The sequence below is a fragment of the Phacochoerus africanus genome, chromosome 5, assembly GCF_016906955.1.
Source record: "Phacochoerus africanus isolate WHEZ1 chromosome 5, ROS_Pafr_v1, whole genome shotgun sequence".
Lineage (NCBI taxonomy): Eukaryota > Metazoa > Chordata > Mammalia > Artiodactyla > Suidae > Phacochoerus > Phacochoerus africanus.
Window position 1 is genome coordinate 57,309,649 of NC_062548.1, and position 13,820 is coordinate 57,323,468.

General features: G+C 49.3%; 1 protein-coding gene across 4 annotated transcripts in view; it reads right to left on the minus strand.

Moving 5' to 3' along the window:
* NPAS2 (neuronal PAS domain protein 2) overlaps positions 1 to 13,820 on the minus strand; it is a 189,325-nt gene that overhangs the window by 16,405 nt on the left and 159,100 nt on the right. For all 4 annotated transcript variants that reach the window (XM_047781420.1, XM_047781417.1, XM_047781418.1 and 1 more), the window contains exons 12-15: positions 11,271 to 11,355; positions 7,433 to 7,574; positions 6,845 to 6,945; positions 4,511 to 4,600 (exon numbers count right to left, since the gene is read on the minus strand). In XM_047781420.1, the coding sequence (XP_047637376.1) occupies positions 4,511 to 4,600; positions 6,845 to 6,945; positions 7,433 to 7,574; positions 11,271 to 11,355 (418 nt within the window). The remainder of the gene's footprint in view (positions 1 to 4,510; positions 4,601 to 6,844; positions 6,946 to 7,432; positions 7,575 to 11,270; positions 11,356 to 13,820) is intronic.

A 13,820-nucleotide genomic window follows, 5' to 3' on the forward strand; every position in this document is an offset into this window, starting at 1 on the left:
ACTGCCTGGGCCCACGGAAGTCTTGTCGCCCTTCCTCATGTTCCTCTGGCTCTCTTGCTGCCTCGCACCTCTTGGAAATGTGCATCAAAAAGAGCTAGGGAGGAGTTCCCCTTATGGCTCATTGGCTTAAGGACCTGCTCTCTGCAAGGATGTGGGTTCGATCTCTGGTTTCACTCAGTGGGTTACCAATCTGGCATTGCTGTGGCTGCAGCTCCACTTCAATCCCTGGCCCCGGGGAACTTCCATATGTCGCAGGTACGGCCATGTTAAAAGAAAAACGCTAAGGAGAAGTCTAATCTTTCCGTTCACGCTAGGGGTACCATATGCTGGTAGAGGTGACCACGCACAGGGACACTGACACCTGCCATGCACAAGAGCACAAATGTCCCCTGCCTCCCCCTCCTGACTCCTTCCTGGGATGGAGGCTGGCTTTAGGAAGACCTCCAAGGTAACCTCTGCCCCATGTCACCTGTCTGCCTCAACACAAGGTATTTTCCTCGTAGGACACATGTGGAGAGCAGAGTAGGGGATGGTGAGACGCGAGGTGATGCTGGCACTCCCTGGGCTGCCTGCCCACTCCAGGCAATCGGGGGGCTGTCCATGACCCCCAGTTATCAGGGAAAGTGCATTTGCTGGACTGGGGCTTCTGCTCTTTTATCTTCTCCTCCTTCCCCTTCCCTTCCTACCGTCCCCCACCCTCTCCTCCTTTTTTTTTTTTTTTTTTTTAGGGCCACACCTGTGGCATATGGAGGCTCCCAGGCTAGGGGTCAAATGAGAGCTATAGCTGCCAGCTTACACCACAGCCACGGCCATGCCAGACCCTTAACCCACTGAGCGAGGCCAGGGATCGAACCTGCAACCTCACGGATCCTCGTTGGATTCGTTTCTGCTGCGCCACAACAGGAACTCCACCTCTTTTACAACGACTTGACCTTCATTCCCTCAGTCTCTATCCCAACAATCTCCCTAGCCTTGTTTCTGCCCCAGTGTCTTGGCAAACACCCCCAGGCACTGTCGCTTTTCCTCTGCCCTTTGACCTCCCACCCGTGGAAATGCAAGCAGAACCCAGGTGGGACACACCCAAGGACTGGAATGACAACTGCATTTCTGGAGCAATAATAACAATAATAAGAACAAGAGTCCAGAAGAACAATAGTGCCAGGTAGTGCCACGTGCGGGGACCCACGCGGGGCAGTTCCAGACCTGCAGAGGCAGGACGCTGGCTTCCTCATAACACACCACATAGTGCAGAGGTTGTGATTGCTCCAGGTCCACAGCCAGATGCTATTGGGGCCCGCACTGTGGACCCAGGGCCTTGGGAGGTGGGTGAGGCCAAATGGCTTTGCTGGGAACTTGCCTGCCCCTACCCCTGCCCAGTTCCACCCCAATCAGAGCAGCTTTGACATCAGACTGTATTTAAAAGTGCTGCTGCTGAAACATTGGTGTTTAAGAATACCCACGCCATATCAGGCCGCATTACAAAAGTCATAATCAGAATCTCGCTCCTCAAAGCACCCAGCTGGGATTTTGCCAGAGAAGCTATTTCAGGTGGCTGCTACAAAGGCAGGGGAAGTTTAAGGTGTGCGGTCCAGGTCTGATTGGCTCCCAAGGGAAAGAGTGAGGGCCCAGTGTTCTCGAGGTGCCAGCCGTGAGCTTCCAAAGTGTTAGTTACTTCTGGTATTACTCTTATTTTCTCAAGACATTTCAGGACACCCAAGCATTAGTCTCTTGTTACATTCCTGATTGTAGCCTTTTAAAAAAATTCACTGACTTCGAGTTCCCACAGTTGTGCCATGGGATCAGTGGCGTCTCTGGAGCGCTGGGACGCAGGTTCAATCCCTGGTCTGACACAGTGGGCTAAGGATCTGGCGTTGCCACAGCTGCAACATAGGTTACACCTGTGGCTCCGATCTGATCCCTGGCCATGCCATGGGGCGGCCAAACAACAACAAAAAAAATACTTTTTTTTTTTTAATTGTAGTATTGATTTACAATATTGTGTTAATTTCCACTGTACAGCAAAGTGATTCAGATTTATATATATATAAATATATATATATATACACACTCCTTAATATTCTTTTCCATTATGATTTAATATAGGACATTGAATATACTTCTCTGTGCTATACAGTAGGACCTTGTTTATGCCCTCGTGTCGAATAGCTTACATCTGCCAACCCCAATCCCCTCCCCCTTGGCAACCAGAAGTTAGTGACCTTTTTTTCTTTTCTCTTTTGTGTGCCCCATGGCATATGGAGTTCCCGGGCCAGGGATCAGATCTGAGATGTGGTTATGACCCAAGCCGCAGCTAAAGCAACGGCAGATCCTTAACCCGCTGTGTTGGGATCAAACCTGCTCCTGAAATGCTGCTGATCCTGTTGTGTCACAGCAGGAAATCCAGTGGGCTTTTTGATAAAGAGAATTTATTTATTTTTTTCTGTTTTAGGGCTGCACACAAGGCATATGGAGATTCCCAGGTTAGGAGTCAAATTGGAGCTACAGCCACTGGCCTATACCACAGCCACAGCAATGTGGGATCCTAGCTGCATCTGTGACCTACATCATAGCTCACAGCAATGCCAGATCCTTAACCCACTGAGCGAGACCAGGGACCAAACCTACAACCTCATGGTTACTAGTCAGGTTCATTACCACTGTGCCATAATGGGAACTCCTTGATAAAGAGATTTAGCCTAACTTAGAAATAGGTTAGCCACATGCTATGAAGCAAGACCACCACTTACGCAGATAACCACCTCCTAAATTGTGGATTTTGTTTTGTTTTTCCCTTTCCTTGATAGGATGCTCTAGTGAAAACATCAGTGAGGGGAGAAAGAGAACATTTTAGAATCTCCTCATTTGCATGAATGGGCGTGAGAACTGGCTGACTCGAAAGGCTAGTATTATGCAAGAACATCTTAAAAATATGGCTTCTATTAAGTATAATATGCCTAATAGGCTAAGAAGTGTTCCTGTTCATTAAAATGAGGTTCAATACAGGAAAACTTAGAATTCCAAAAGGGCTTTAATTGCACCTCAACTTATTATAAAACAGAGTTATTCTTCCCAATTCTGGATCCAGAACCTGAAGGAATTCTCATTTCATGTGCCTTTAAAGTTGTTCATTTCATACCAACTGTGCCTTGGAAATTTGAAGAGAAAAAAAAAGTTCTTTTTTTTTTTCCTAATGAGGATGAATATAGCTCATTGTAATTAGTCAACTCTGGATGGGTAGCTTTTACGTCCTTACTTACGCCTAACTCTGGCAAGAAGCACGTGCTAGCACGTGTCTTTCTTATTCCGGAAAAACTCGTGAGGTTGCTGTTAATGGGACGTATGTTCAGAAAGAGTTTTCATCAGTGGTGACAGATCTGCCCCAAGACAGACGTCCACACTTTGGCAAGAGTGTGGCCAAGGGCACGTGTTAGTGAACTGCCCCCTGGGAACTCCTGTGTCCAGAGAGGAGGTGAAACTCAATATTCCATAAAAAGATTGAAATCAGAGCTCTGGCCAGTCAGCTCAGCTCAGCTGCCCTGTTGTGACACAGACTGGATGGCCATTGTTTCACGCAGCCTCTGGCCAGCCCTCAGCTTGTCAGAAATTTTCCTAACATCCTGCTGAAGCACATACCCAGGTCCCTCTTCCCTGCTGACCCCCTGACCTCTCCATCTGGTAACTTCCTACCCATCCTTCCAGGCCCAGCTCAGGTGTCACCTCCTCCAGGAAGCCACCCTGGACTTCCCCAGGCAGAATGCTTTACTAGGTCTATAAAAACACTTGTCCTGGGAGTTCTCTGGTAGCTTAGAGGTTAAGGACTTGACATTGTCACTGCTGTGGCGTGGGGTTGATCCCTGGCCTGGGAACTTCCACATGCCACTGAAAAACTCCTGCATGCCTACCATGCTGTTTCTCTGTTTACATGCCCACTGTGCCCTTGAACTCTGAGACTAAGAGTGAGAGCTGTGCTACGAGGATCTCTGCATCCCTCACAGGCACTCGCTGACTGACCCAAATAGTAACTCGCTGAATGCCGTTGAAACAAGGAAGGAATTACTCAGCAAAGCCCTGAGCCTTTATTTTAAAAAAGCCCAAATGTGATATTTATAGTACTGGACACATGGCTTTTAGATCCTTGCAGAGTCTTCTTATAACAATTGGCTGGATTCCTCTTACACTTGGCCTGTTCTAAAATGTCATGGCCAATTAGGGGTCGTAAAAAAAGAGAGGAACATGGAAAAGTAGCAGAGAGATGAAGACAGACTGTTAAAGGGATTGAGAGACAGATGCTGGAGTGGAGAAGCGGGAGGGCGGGTGGAGGTGAGAAGGGCGGGAGGGGCAGGGGCTCGGTGCTCCCCACCTGCACACGGGAAGGAAGAGTCCCCATTTGGGGGCCTTGGTCTGGACCCTGCATGTAGGCGCCGGCACACCCACACCCTCAAGAGACGCTACCATCCTGTCTTGGGGAAGTGTTGCCCTGGGTTTCCCTCGCCCCGAGTTCCAGACTCACCTGTGCCATGGGGGCAGGTGAGCTCTGCAAAACCGTCTGGGGCAGGAGCTGCTGTGTGAGGTCACAGGAGGATGGGGCAGGCAGGGGAGCCTGGGGAAGAGAGAGGGGCTTTGCTGACAAACACAGCAGCTTTGGGGCCATGACAGAACGGACGGGGCGCTGTCTCTCAGCCGGCTGTGTCCTCTGGCTTCCAGGAGGCCCCTCTGCCCTAGAGCGGATTGCTCACTCCTGGAAGGTACATGCTTCCCAGAAAAGGTGGGGCCACAGGCTGTGCTGCTGCCCTTGTGGGACACGGAGTCAGGGCTGCTACTCCTGGTGAAGGATGCGGGGCCTCCCGCAGCTCCATACCTTCTCCCCCATCTCCTGCCTCCTATTTAGGCTCCATTCTTGGTGGATTTGGTCACTCTTCTCCCAAACTGATAAATTCCTTTTTTTTTTCTCCTTCCTTTTTAGGGTTGTACCTGTGACATATGGAGGTTCCCAGACCAGGGGTTAAATCAGAGCTGTAGCTGCCGGCCTACCCCACAGCCACAGCCATGAGGGATCTGAGCTGAGTCTGTAACTTTCACCACAGCTCATGGCAACACTGGATCCTTAACCCAGTGAGCGAGGCCAAGGGTTGAACCCACATTCTCATGGATACTAGTTGGGTTCTTAACCTGCTGAGCCACAACGGGAACTCCTCAAATTGATAAATTCTTAGCAGTGTTGTCTAACAGAAAAAATGGGGACTAATAACCAGTGTTGGTTTGCGTGGCCTTTCACTGACCACTAGAGCAGATGGACAGACCGCAGTACGTGTGTCTATCTGCTGACTCACACAGGCAGGGAATGTTGCAGCAATTTGGCCAGACTCTGCCTGGAATCTGATAAAGGGGGTCTTGGAAGGTCGGCTGAGTCATAGACCTCGTTCCCTGGTCCCTTGGGTGGGCCAGGGCCTGGGAGAGGGGGAGACAAAGTGGAGACACAAGAAACCTCAGCCTCTTTTAAAACTTTCCTCTTCTAAAAAAACCTTTTTAAAAAAGTTTTAAAACTTTTAAAATTCTTAAGAGTCAAAAGAGTCTTAAGTTTTCCCCCAACTGTCCTAGGCCCTCGGGACTATCAAAGTGGCCCCAGTGGAGAGCCACCCCCAGGATGACATCAGGAACCAGTGCAGCAGGGACGGAAGAATCGTGCCACCCAGAGCGGCAAAAATAGGTGTACAGCCAATATCAGAGGAGTGACCGTCATAGCTCACAGCCCTGGCGGAAGGTGGCTGGAGACAAAGAAAGTGGTTTTTGTCATGTTCTGTTTGAAAGTAGAACATGTCACCCAAGCTGTATGGCGGGGATTGCATGACTTTTGTGGTGATGGCAAGAAGGAAGGGGACACTTTCCGTCCGTCTCCAGAATGGCCTCAAGGGATCAGTCTGAGGTGGTTAGTCACTACCTGGATGTGGCCCCTAAAATTTGGGGACACTTCTGCCATGGACAGCGAGGTCTGTGTCCCTCTCTGTGGGTGAGCTTGTGGCTGCCAGGACCCAGAGGCATAACGGAGGTGACCCTGCGGGACTTCTAAGGCCAGGTCATAGGAAGCCATGCAGCTGCTGCCTGGCTTTCGTGGAAAACGCCCTCTCCAGGTGTCTCCTCTTGGCACCCAGAGGGTGGAGAAGGCTAAGGCCCGGAGAGGCTCATGCCAGCCCGCGGAGGACGCTGTTAGCTGGGCCCAGCCTGCAGCTAGGGATGAGGACACTGGGGGCGTGGATGCCCAGCCCTGGCTGGGGAGGCCTCTGACACCAGGCAGCAGGGACGAGTCACCGGCACCTGGCCCTTGCTGAATTCTTGCCCCTAAAGCTGAGAACATGGAAGATGGCCCTTGCTTTTTTTTGCCACTGAGTTTGGTGTGGTTTATTCCATGGTGATGGCTAACAGAAGTTATCTTTCATCTGTGATTTTGCACGCAGCCTGGGGACTTTCTAGGAGCCTGCTCGCTCCTGGCTGTTCTGGAGAGGCTGGCATATGTCAGGGACACAATCTGATCTGTGCACAGGGACACTGTTGTTGACACCAAGCCTCTCAAACATTTTCACTGGAGGGAAATGGGATCCCAAACCAGAGGCTCTTAATCATGTGTCCCCAGGTTTGAGGTTTTGAGCTTTCTCTTTATAATGCCTTTGGATTTTGCACTATACATCCATGTGAATTTGGAATAAAAATATTTCAAATTAGTTACCCCTTAAACTACTTAGCCTCCCATCCCTGCCTGCTGTCCATACTCTCTAGGTAACAGTTGCTTTTCTGGGAAGATGCAGCACACAGTCCTGCGGCCTTGAAAAGTTCAAGGTCACACACGTACCGGCATGGGGGCTGCCTGGTTGAGCCCTGGTCCGGGGAGCTCTGGGGCTGATCGTGGCAAAGCCGTGGTGCTGGTGTCCGACCTCAGCTTGCTCGGGGTGGCTGCAAAAAGGCAACAGTTACCTTTCCAGCTTGCATACACTCAGCAGCTTTCCTATCAAAAGAGGACAATGACCACACTGTGCATGAAACAAGGGCCTGACTGGAATCTGATGAAGGGAACCCAGCAGGGATGGAGGTGGTTCTGAGAAGCACAAATGTCCTGCCAGCCTCCAACCTCACTTGGGAGCAGGCAGATGACAGCAGAGCATCCCCAGAGCATCACCATAGGGTTCAGCCACCTGCTTGATCACACCACCACCAAGTCTGCATATCACTTGTCTGTGTCACCTTCATGTAGCCATGGAGGAACCAGAGTGTGGGGAGGTGGGAGTCAGGAAGCCAGCGGGGGTGGGAGGCAGGGAGACAAGGAGTTGGTACCTGATGGCAACCTCTGCTTTGTGGCAGGACCACCCTGCTTCTCTTGTGGGTGGAGCCCTCGTGGGACTCTATACACCGCCCCCCATCGTTCTGGCAGAATCACACTCACAGGGGGGCTCCGACATGGCTGTGCGCGAGGATTTGTGGGAACTTCTTGAGGATGCCGATGGTGAGTGGCTGGTGTTAAGGCCCGCGGTGCCCACATCGAGTGCATTAAAGTGCTGCTGAGGTTCCAGGCTGGAGCCCTTGTCCTGAAACACACATGTGCACACGTGCATACAAGCACATACACACATATGCACAGAGTCCATATTTCAGCATCAAGATCATGGCCATGAATCATGTTACTTTAGTTATCTCCTAAATGTGCAGAAAACTTTGGAAGGTGTTGAGAGAAATACTGTAGCTGTTTAGAGATCATTCCAAACACATTTGGGTGAACTATTGATACAAATACGGAACCTAGCATCTTTGAGGAGCTGGCAGCCTGTAAACTGTCTTGATTACACTTTCTTGACTTGGTATTTTGAAATTTTTGATTTTCATAATTGTCTTGGCATTTTCTTTTTTCCTTAAAATTGTCACTTTGTGCCCAGAATCCTCACTTTCCCAGAAGTAGGGGGAGAGACAGGTTCTAGAAACAAGGTTGCAGGTGGCACTGCATTATTACTGCTCCAGTGAAACAAATGCCTTTGGACACTTTTGGTCACTGTTTCCCCACTTCTCTTCCTCTGCAACCTCAGGGCCCAGAGCAGAGAACAGGTAAAGAAACGGCCAACAGTCTGCTATCCCAGAGTGGAGACCAGGCAAAGGGCCAATGTTCTCCTATCCTAGTCCTCTGGATCCTGCCTGATGCTGGTCCCCAGGATGCCTCTGCCTCAAGCTTAGAGTGATAAGAAAGCAGCTGCGGGTTTCCAACCCCAAGGAATGGTCTTTCCTTCCTGCAAGGCTTAGGTGTCAGAAACCCAAGGAAATGATTACAATGGTTTTTAAGCCAAAGAAGAAACATGGTGAATACTCTCCAGAGCCAGGCTCCTACCTGGTCACAGAGGGCAGCAAGATTCTCAGGCTGCTTGGACAGGCTGGTCCACGTCCCCTAGGCTCAGGTCTTAAATCCCTGTGTGTGAATCTACCAGTGAGGGGGCACCACTGTGTGTGCCTGAGGGCTGAAATGTTTCAAGAACTATCAGCCTTTGCGCAAAACAGAACCACAGGCTATGCCTGGCCTTGCTGCTCAGTGGCAATTTTGAGACCTTGCTGCTTCGTCACAGAGCCGCCCCCAGGTTACACCCCTCAGAATGGGGTCCCTAGCCCGTGGCTGCTGGCAAATTGCGTGCTCCTGGTCAGCAGAGGAGCGAGGACAGGAAGTGAGAACAATAAGCACTCACAAACTGCTATAGCGTTTGCCTTCACTTCACATCCAAGCAGTGGGATTTGCAATTTACAAAGCATCCATCAGGGACAGATTTGAAATTGAAAAACCAAACGGTCCATTACCACTGATAGTTTCAAGAGCATGGTCCTGGGAGCTTTTGCTTTAAAAGGGGCTTCTTAATCTGGCAGCCTGAGATCGTATTTGTGTTTATACATATGTGCGAGTTTATGAGACGTTCCACTGGGCTCTATTATTCCCAGAGGATCAGAAACCTCGACAGTGCATTTCTGACTGATACCCACCAGGCCTATTTTTCAGCTGTGATGGATGGTGTGTCTAACACCTGCCTAGTAACAGCTTAATTCCATTCTTGGACATGATGCCTGATGCACTGCGTGACGGAGCTGGGCAATAAACATGCCCATAAACAATGACAGGGGTGCTGTATCTTCGTGCTTGCTGGTAATGAATCACTATATCACCCATCACCACGCAGCCTGCCAGCTGGGGAGGCTCAGAAAAGATGCGACCGCTCTCTGGTCTTTAAAGGGCATTTCTCCCTCTTCCCAACTCAGTTCCTGATGGACCAGAGTTGCCTTTGCTGAACCACTGTGGCCGTGGCAGTTTCTGGCCAGAGACTCCGGACTCTAGGTCATGGGCAGGCTGAAAACTGAACTCCATTTCATCAGTTTTAAGAGGCCCTTTTCCTCCCATGCTTTGACATATCTGAAATTGGGATATGTCCTTCAACAGTGGTGAGAAATCCTGACTTCTCAGACTGGCAACATTTTCTCTTTCTTAGTGGAAATAAAATAATGGTAGCTCTTACAATTGATGGCTTCTTGGCTTTGATACAACCCTCTCTCTCTTTCTGGCTTTCTCTCTTTTCTTCCCACCCTGTGCACCTGCTTGAAGCATGACCTTTGAGAAACAGGGCCCTGGTCTACTGGCAAGTCTCCATTGAGTTGTTTGACACGCCAGGAGCAGCGATGAGGGCAGCCTGGCCAGAGGGGCCCAGAGAACTCAGGCTGGGCAGGGAGGGACGTCTGGGCTTTGAGGAGAGAAATAACTCCCCATACCTCTCATATCTCCTTGTCCACTCACATGCCCAGACACAGAAATGGAAAGTTTGTCTTGTCACTGATGCCATCAAGGGTCCTGTCACTGATGCCATCAAGGGTGTGCGGGAGTGGGGGGGCAAGTGCCGTGGGATGCTTGTCTAGAGGCAGAGCAAGGGGGCTCAGGCTATAGGGGAGAGCAGGGCACTTGGACTACTCCTCACCTCAAAGTGATGATGCATCTGTGGGAGGGCCGCAGAGCGAGCATATTACAGGCAGACCTCATTTTATCGTGTTTCACACTGTTGTACTTTGCAGTGTGATTTTTTTTTTTCCCCACAACTTGACGGTTTGTGGGAACATTGCATCGTCAGATATTGGCTGGCATCTTTTAGCAATAAATATTTTTATTTTGTTTTGGATTTTTTTTTTGGGGGGGTGCACACCCGAGGCACGTGGAAGTTCCCAGGCCAGGGATTAAACCCCTGCCTATGCAGTGACAATGCCAGATCCTTAATCTGCTAAGCCACCAGGGAACTCCAATAAAGTATTTTTAGGAGTTTCTGCTCTGGCACCACAGGAATGGCAGCATCTTGGGAGCACTGGGATGCAAGATTGATCTGCAGCCTGGCACAATGGGTTAAGGATCTGGTGTTGCCACACTTGCAGCATAGGCTGCAACTGTGGCTCGGATCTGATCCATGGCCCAGGAACTTCATATGCCACAGGGAAGGCCAAAAAAAAGAAAACATATATAAAGTATTTTTAAATTAAGGTGTTATTTATTTTAAAAAAACAACACTACTGCACACAGCAGACTACTAATAGTGTAGACATAACTTTTAGATGCACTGGGAAATTAACAAATTTGTGTGACTCACTTTATCTCGCTTGATTGCAATGATCTGGAACCAAACCCACCGTTTCCCCAAGGTCTCCCTGCACAGCCCTTCTCGTGAGGCGGGAAGGCCGCCAAACCAGGCTTTGAGTCCAGAGACTGTTTCTTGCACAGCTCTGGAAGTTCCCAACCTCAGTGGCTCAGGGACATTAGCTACCTTCTCTGTGTGCCTCTGCCTCATCAGGGGAACAAGGACAGAAACAATGCCCACCTCCCAAGAGCCTCATGAAGAGTGAAGAAGCAAATACCCCCAAAATCATGTTGAACAGGAGCTCAATAAATACAACTTGCCTTTTTTAGGGTTATTTATTTATTTTTTTTGTCTTTTGTCCTTTCAGGGCTGCACCCGGGGCATGTGCAGGTTCCCAAGCAGGGGTCTAATCAGAGCTGTTGCTGCCAGCCTCCGCCACAGCCACAGCCACAGCCACGCCAGATCTGAACCGTGTCTGCGACCTACACCACAGCTCATGGCAACACCGGGTCCTTAACTCACTGAGCGAGGCCACGGATTGAACCCGCAACCTCATGGTTAGGGTTCCTATTTTCATCATCACAGCTCATGGAAGATTCTACTGGGCCAAACTTTGCCTTTATTCTCTGCTGGGGGTCAGAATACCTTTAGTGCCGAAGGGTGGACGGCCTCCAGCGGCGGGTCTTCCAGAGCCAGCTCCTGCCTCCTCTCCACCCGGACCTCCGCATAACTGCTCAGGAAATCAAGAGACCCCCGCTGGAGGTGGGACATCCCAGTAGGACATCAGCAAAAGGGGCTTGTGCCATATGTCGAGGGTCCTTTTGTGATACCCTTCCCAGAATAGCCACCCCCAAGAAGGTCAGCCCTGTTACTTGTTTGAGCATGCGGGTTCTTTCTGTGCTTAAATTCTGCTGGAGTGACTTCTAATGTGACAGCCAGAGGTATTTTCCTTTCCAGGATATTCTTATTCCCTTTTCCTTTACTTCTACTCTACACTGACCCCCAAACCTCCAAACATAATTGTATGTATGTATGTATGTATGTATGTATGTATTTATCTTTTTAGAGCCACACCTGTGACGCATGGAAGTTCCCAGGCTAGGGGTCAAATCAGATCTGCAGCTGCCAACCTACACCACAGTCACAGCAACACCAGATCCAAGTCGCATTTGAGACCTATGCTGCAGCTCGAGGCAACACCAGATCCCCAGCCCACTGAGGGAGGCCAGGGATCCAACTTTCATCCTCATGGATACTAGTTGGGTTCTTAATCCACTGAGCCACAATGGGAACTCCCATAATTGTCTTCAGAAACATATTTTCATCTATGGGATGAACCTCAGGCCTCAAATAAATAGAACTCTTTCTTAAAACCTACTCAGTTTGGACTATGCCTAAGTGATATTTTTTTTAAGTAATTACAGACTATGATCACAGACCACAAAACTTCAGGACGTTTTCTCTTGACTAAACCTAGAACTATCCAGACCCAGACTGCTGATTAGTCTATGGACCCACTTATTGAAGAACATGGATAAATCCATTCGATGGAGTGATAGCCAAGAGACCCAGCCATGGTTTAGCCTCCTACATGGAGACGCAGGGTGGGCAAGGACCTGGGGAGTGGCAGCAGGTACTCAGGTCTCTGGAAAACTCGTGACCTCACTGACTCACTAGGTCACTTCCTCCTTTCGCTGAGAGTCTCTTTGTGGGATTTGGGAGGTGGAGGATGGACAGGAAGAGCAGGGTCCAGGGCAGAGTCTACAGAACAAGGTGTCGATGGGGCAAAAGGACCCTCTGGCAAAGGCCCAGGTAGAGGGGGGACTGGCCATGGAATCAGAGCCACTGGCTGCGGGCATACTCAGGGGCGGGCTGGGGAACCAAGATCAGGCCCCTGAGCATGGGCGTGTTTGATGATCAGGGTCACTGGCCAAGAAATACCAGCATTTCCTATCTCTCCTCTTTCTCCACTTGCTAAAGAAGAGAAGGTTACTTGTTGACTGTATATATGCTTGTGTATATGGACAGTGTCTATCCATCCAGGCATCCATCATCCACCCATTCATCTAGCTTCCATCTAGTGATCAATAATCTATCAATAATCTATTATCTATCAGTCACCTATATAGCCATCATCTATTATCTATCAATTTATTATGTATATATAAATCATCTATTATCTACTTATCGATCATCCATTATCCATCTATCCATAATCTATTATCAATCATCTATCCATCATCTATCATCTATTATCTGTCTATATAGCAATCACCTAACATCATCATCTGTCTATAAATCATTATCTACTTATCACCTATTATCTGTCAATCAATAATCTATTATCTATCCATCATCTATTTATCTATCATCTATTATCTGTCTATCACCTACCTGATCTACCCATTAGCTACCTATTAGTCATCTAGATCTCAGGTACATGTATGTATATAACACAGTATGAATGCATGTGTGTCTCTCCACCAGTCATTTGTTACCTACCATCTACCTGTTATGTACATATATAAAATGCAGTCCTTCTTTCTTTACTTTCTTTACATTTTCTCCTCTAGTCCAGTTTAAAACTGATTTATGTTCTTAAAAATTTGCAGTTGGGAGAAAAAATACTCCTCTCCCTTCTGAGACTGTGACCGTCCGTAGGCAGTATCTATGAAATCCCAAATGTGCTGCCTCCTTTGGGAGCCCCACCCATCCACACTGGGCTGGGGGCTCCCAGAGGCCCCAAGAACCCCTGGAACCCTCTCTCACTGGCAGCCTGGCTCTTGTGCCAACCCCGGCTCGGTTGCCAGCAAGAGTTCTTAAAGCATTCAAAGGAAAGGGGATTATGTCTTTGAGTTATTTAGAGGCAAAAATTTTAATTTTCTTCTCCAAACAGTGACAAGGGAAGGCTGAGGAATGGATGAAGATGAGTGGAAAATATGTAAGTAGGTCACTGAAGCGGGTAACTTACTCAGTAACGTCCTGGCAGCCTGGGAGAGCTCAATGAGGCTTTCAGAGGGGCCTGACAGGGCTCCAGGAGACAGGGTGGGCCCTGGGAGATCAGGGCTGGGGGTGGGGCCAGGAGGGAGCTGAGCTCTGCGGATCACCCTGCTCACTGCAGAGCAGGGCATCAGCCCGGGGTTTGCCCCTTGGACACGGAGACCAACTGAGGCCGCTGGGGCTCAGACCGAGCTC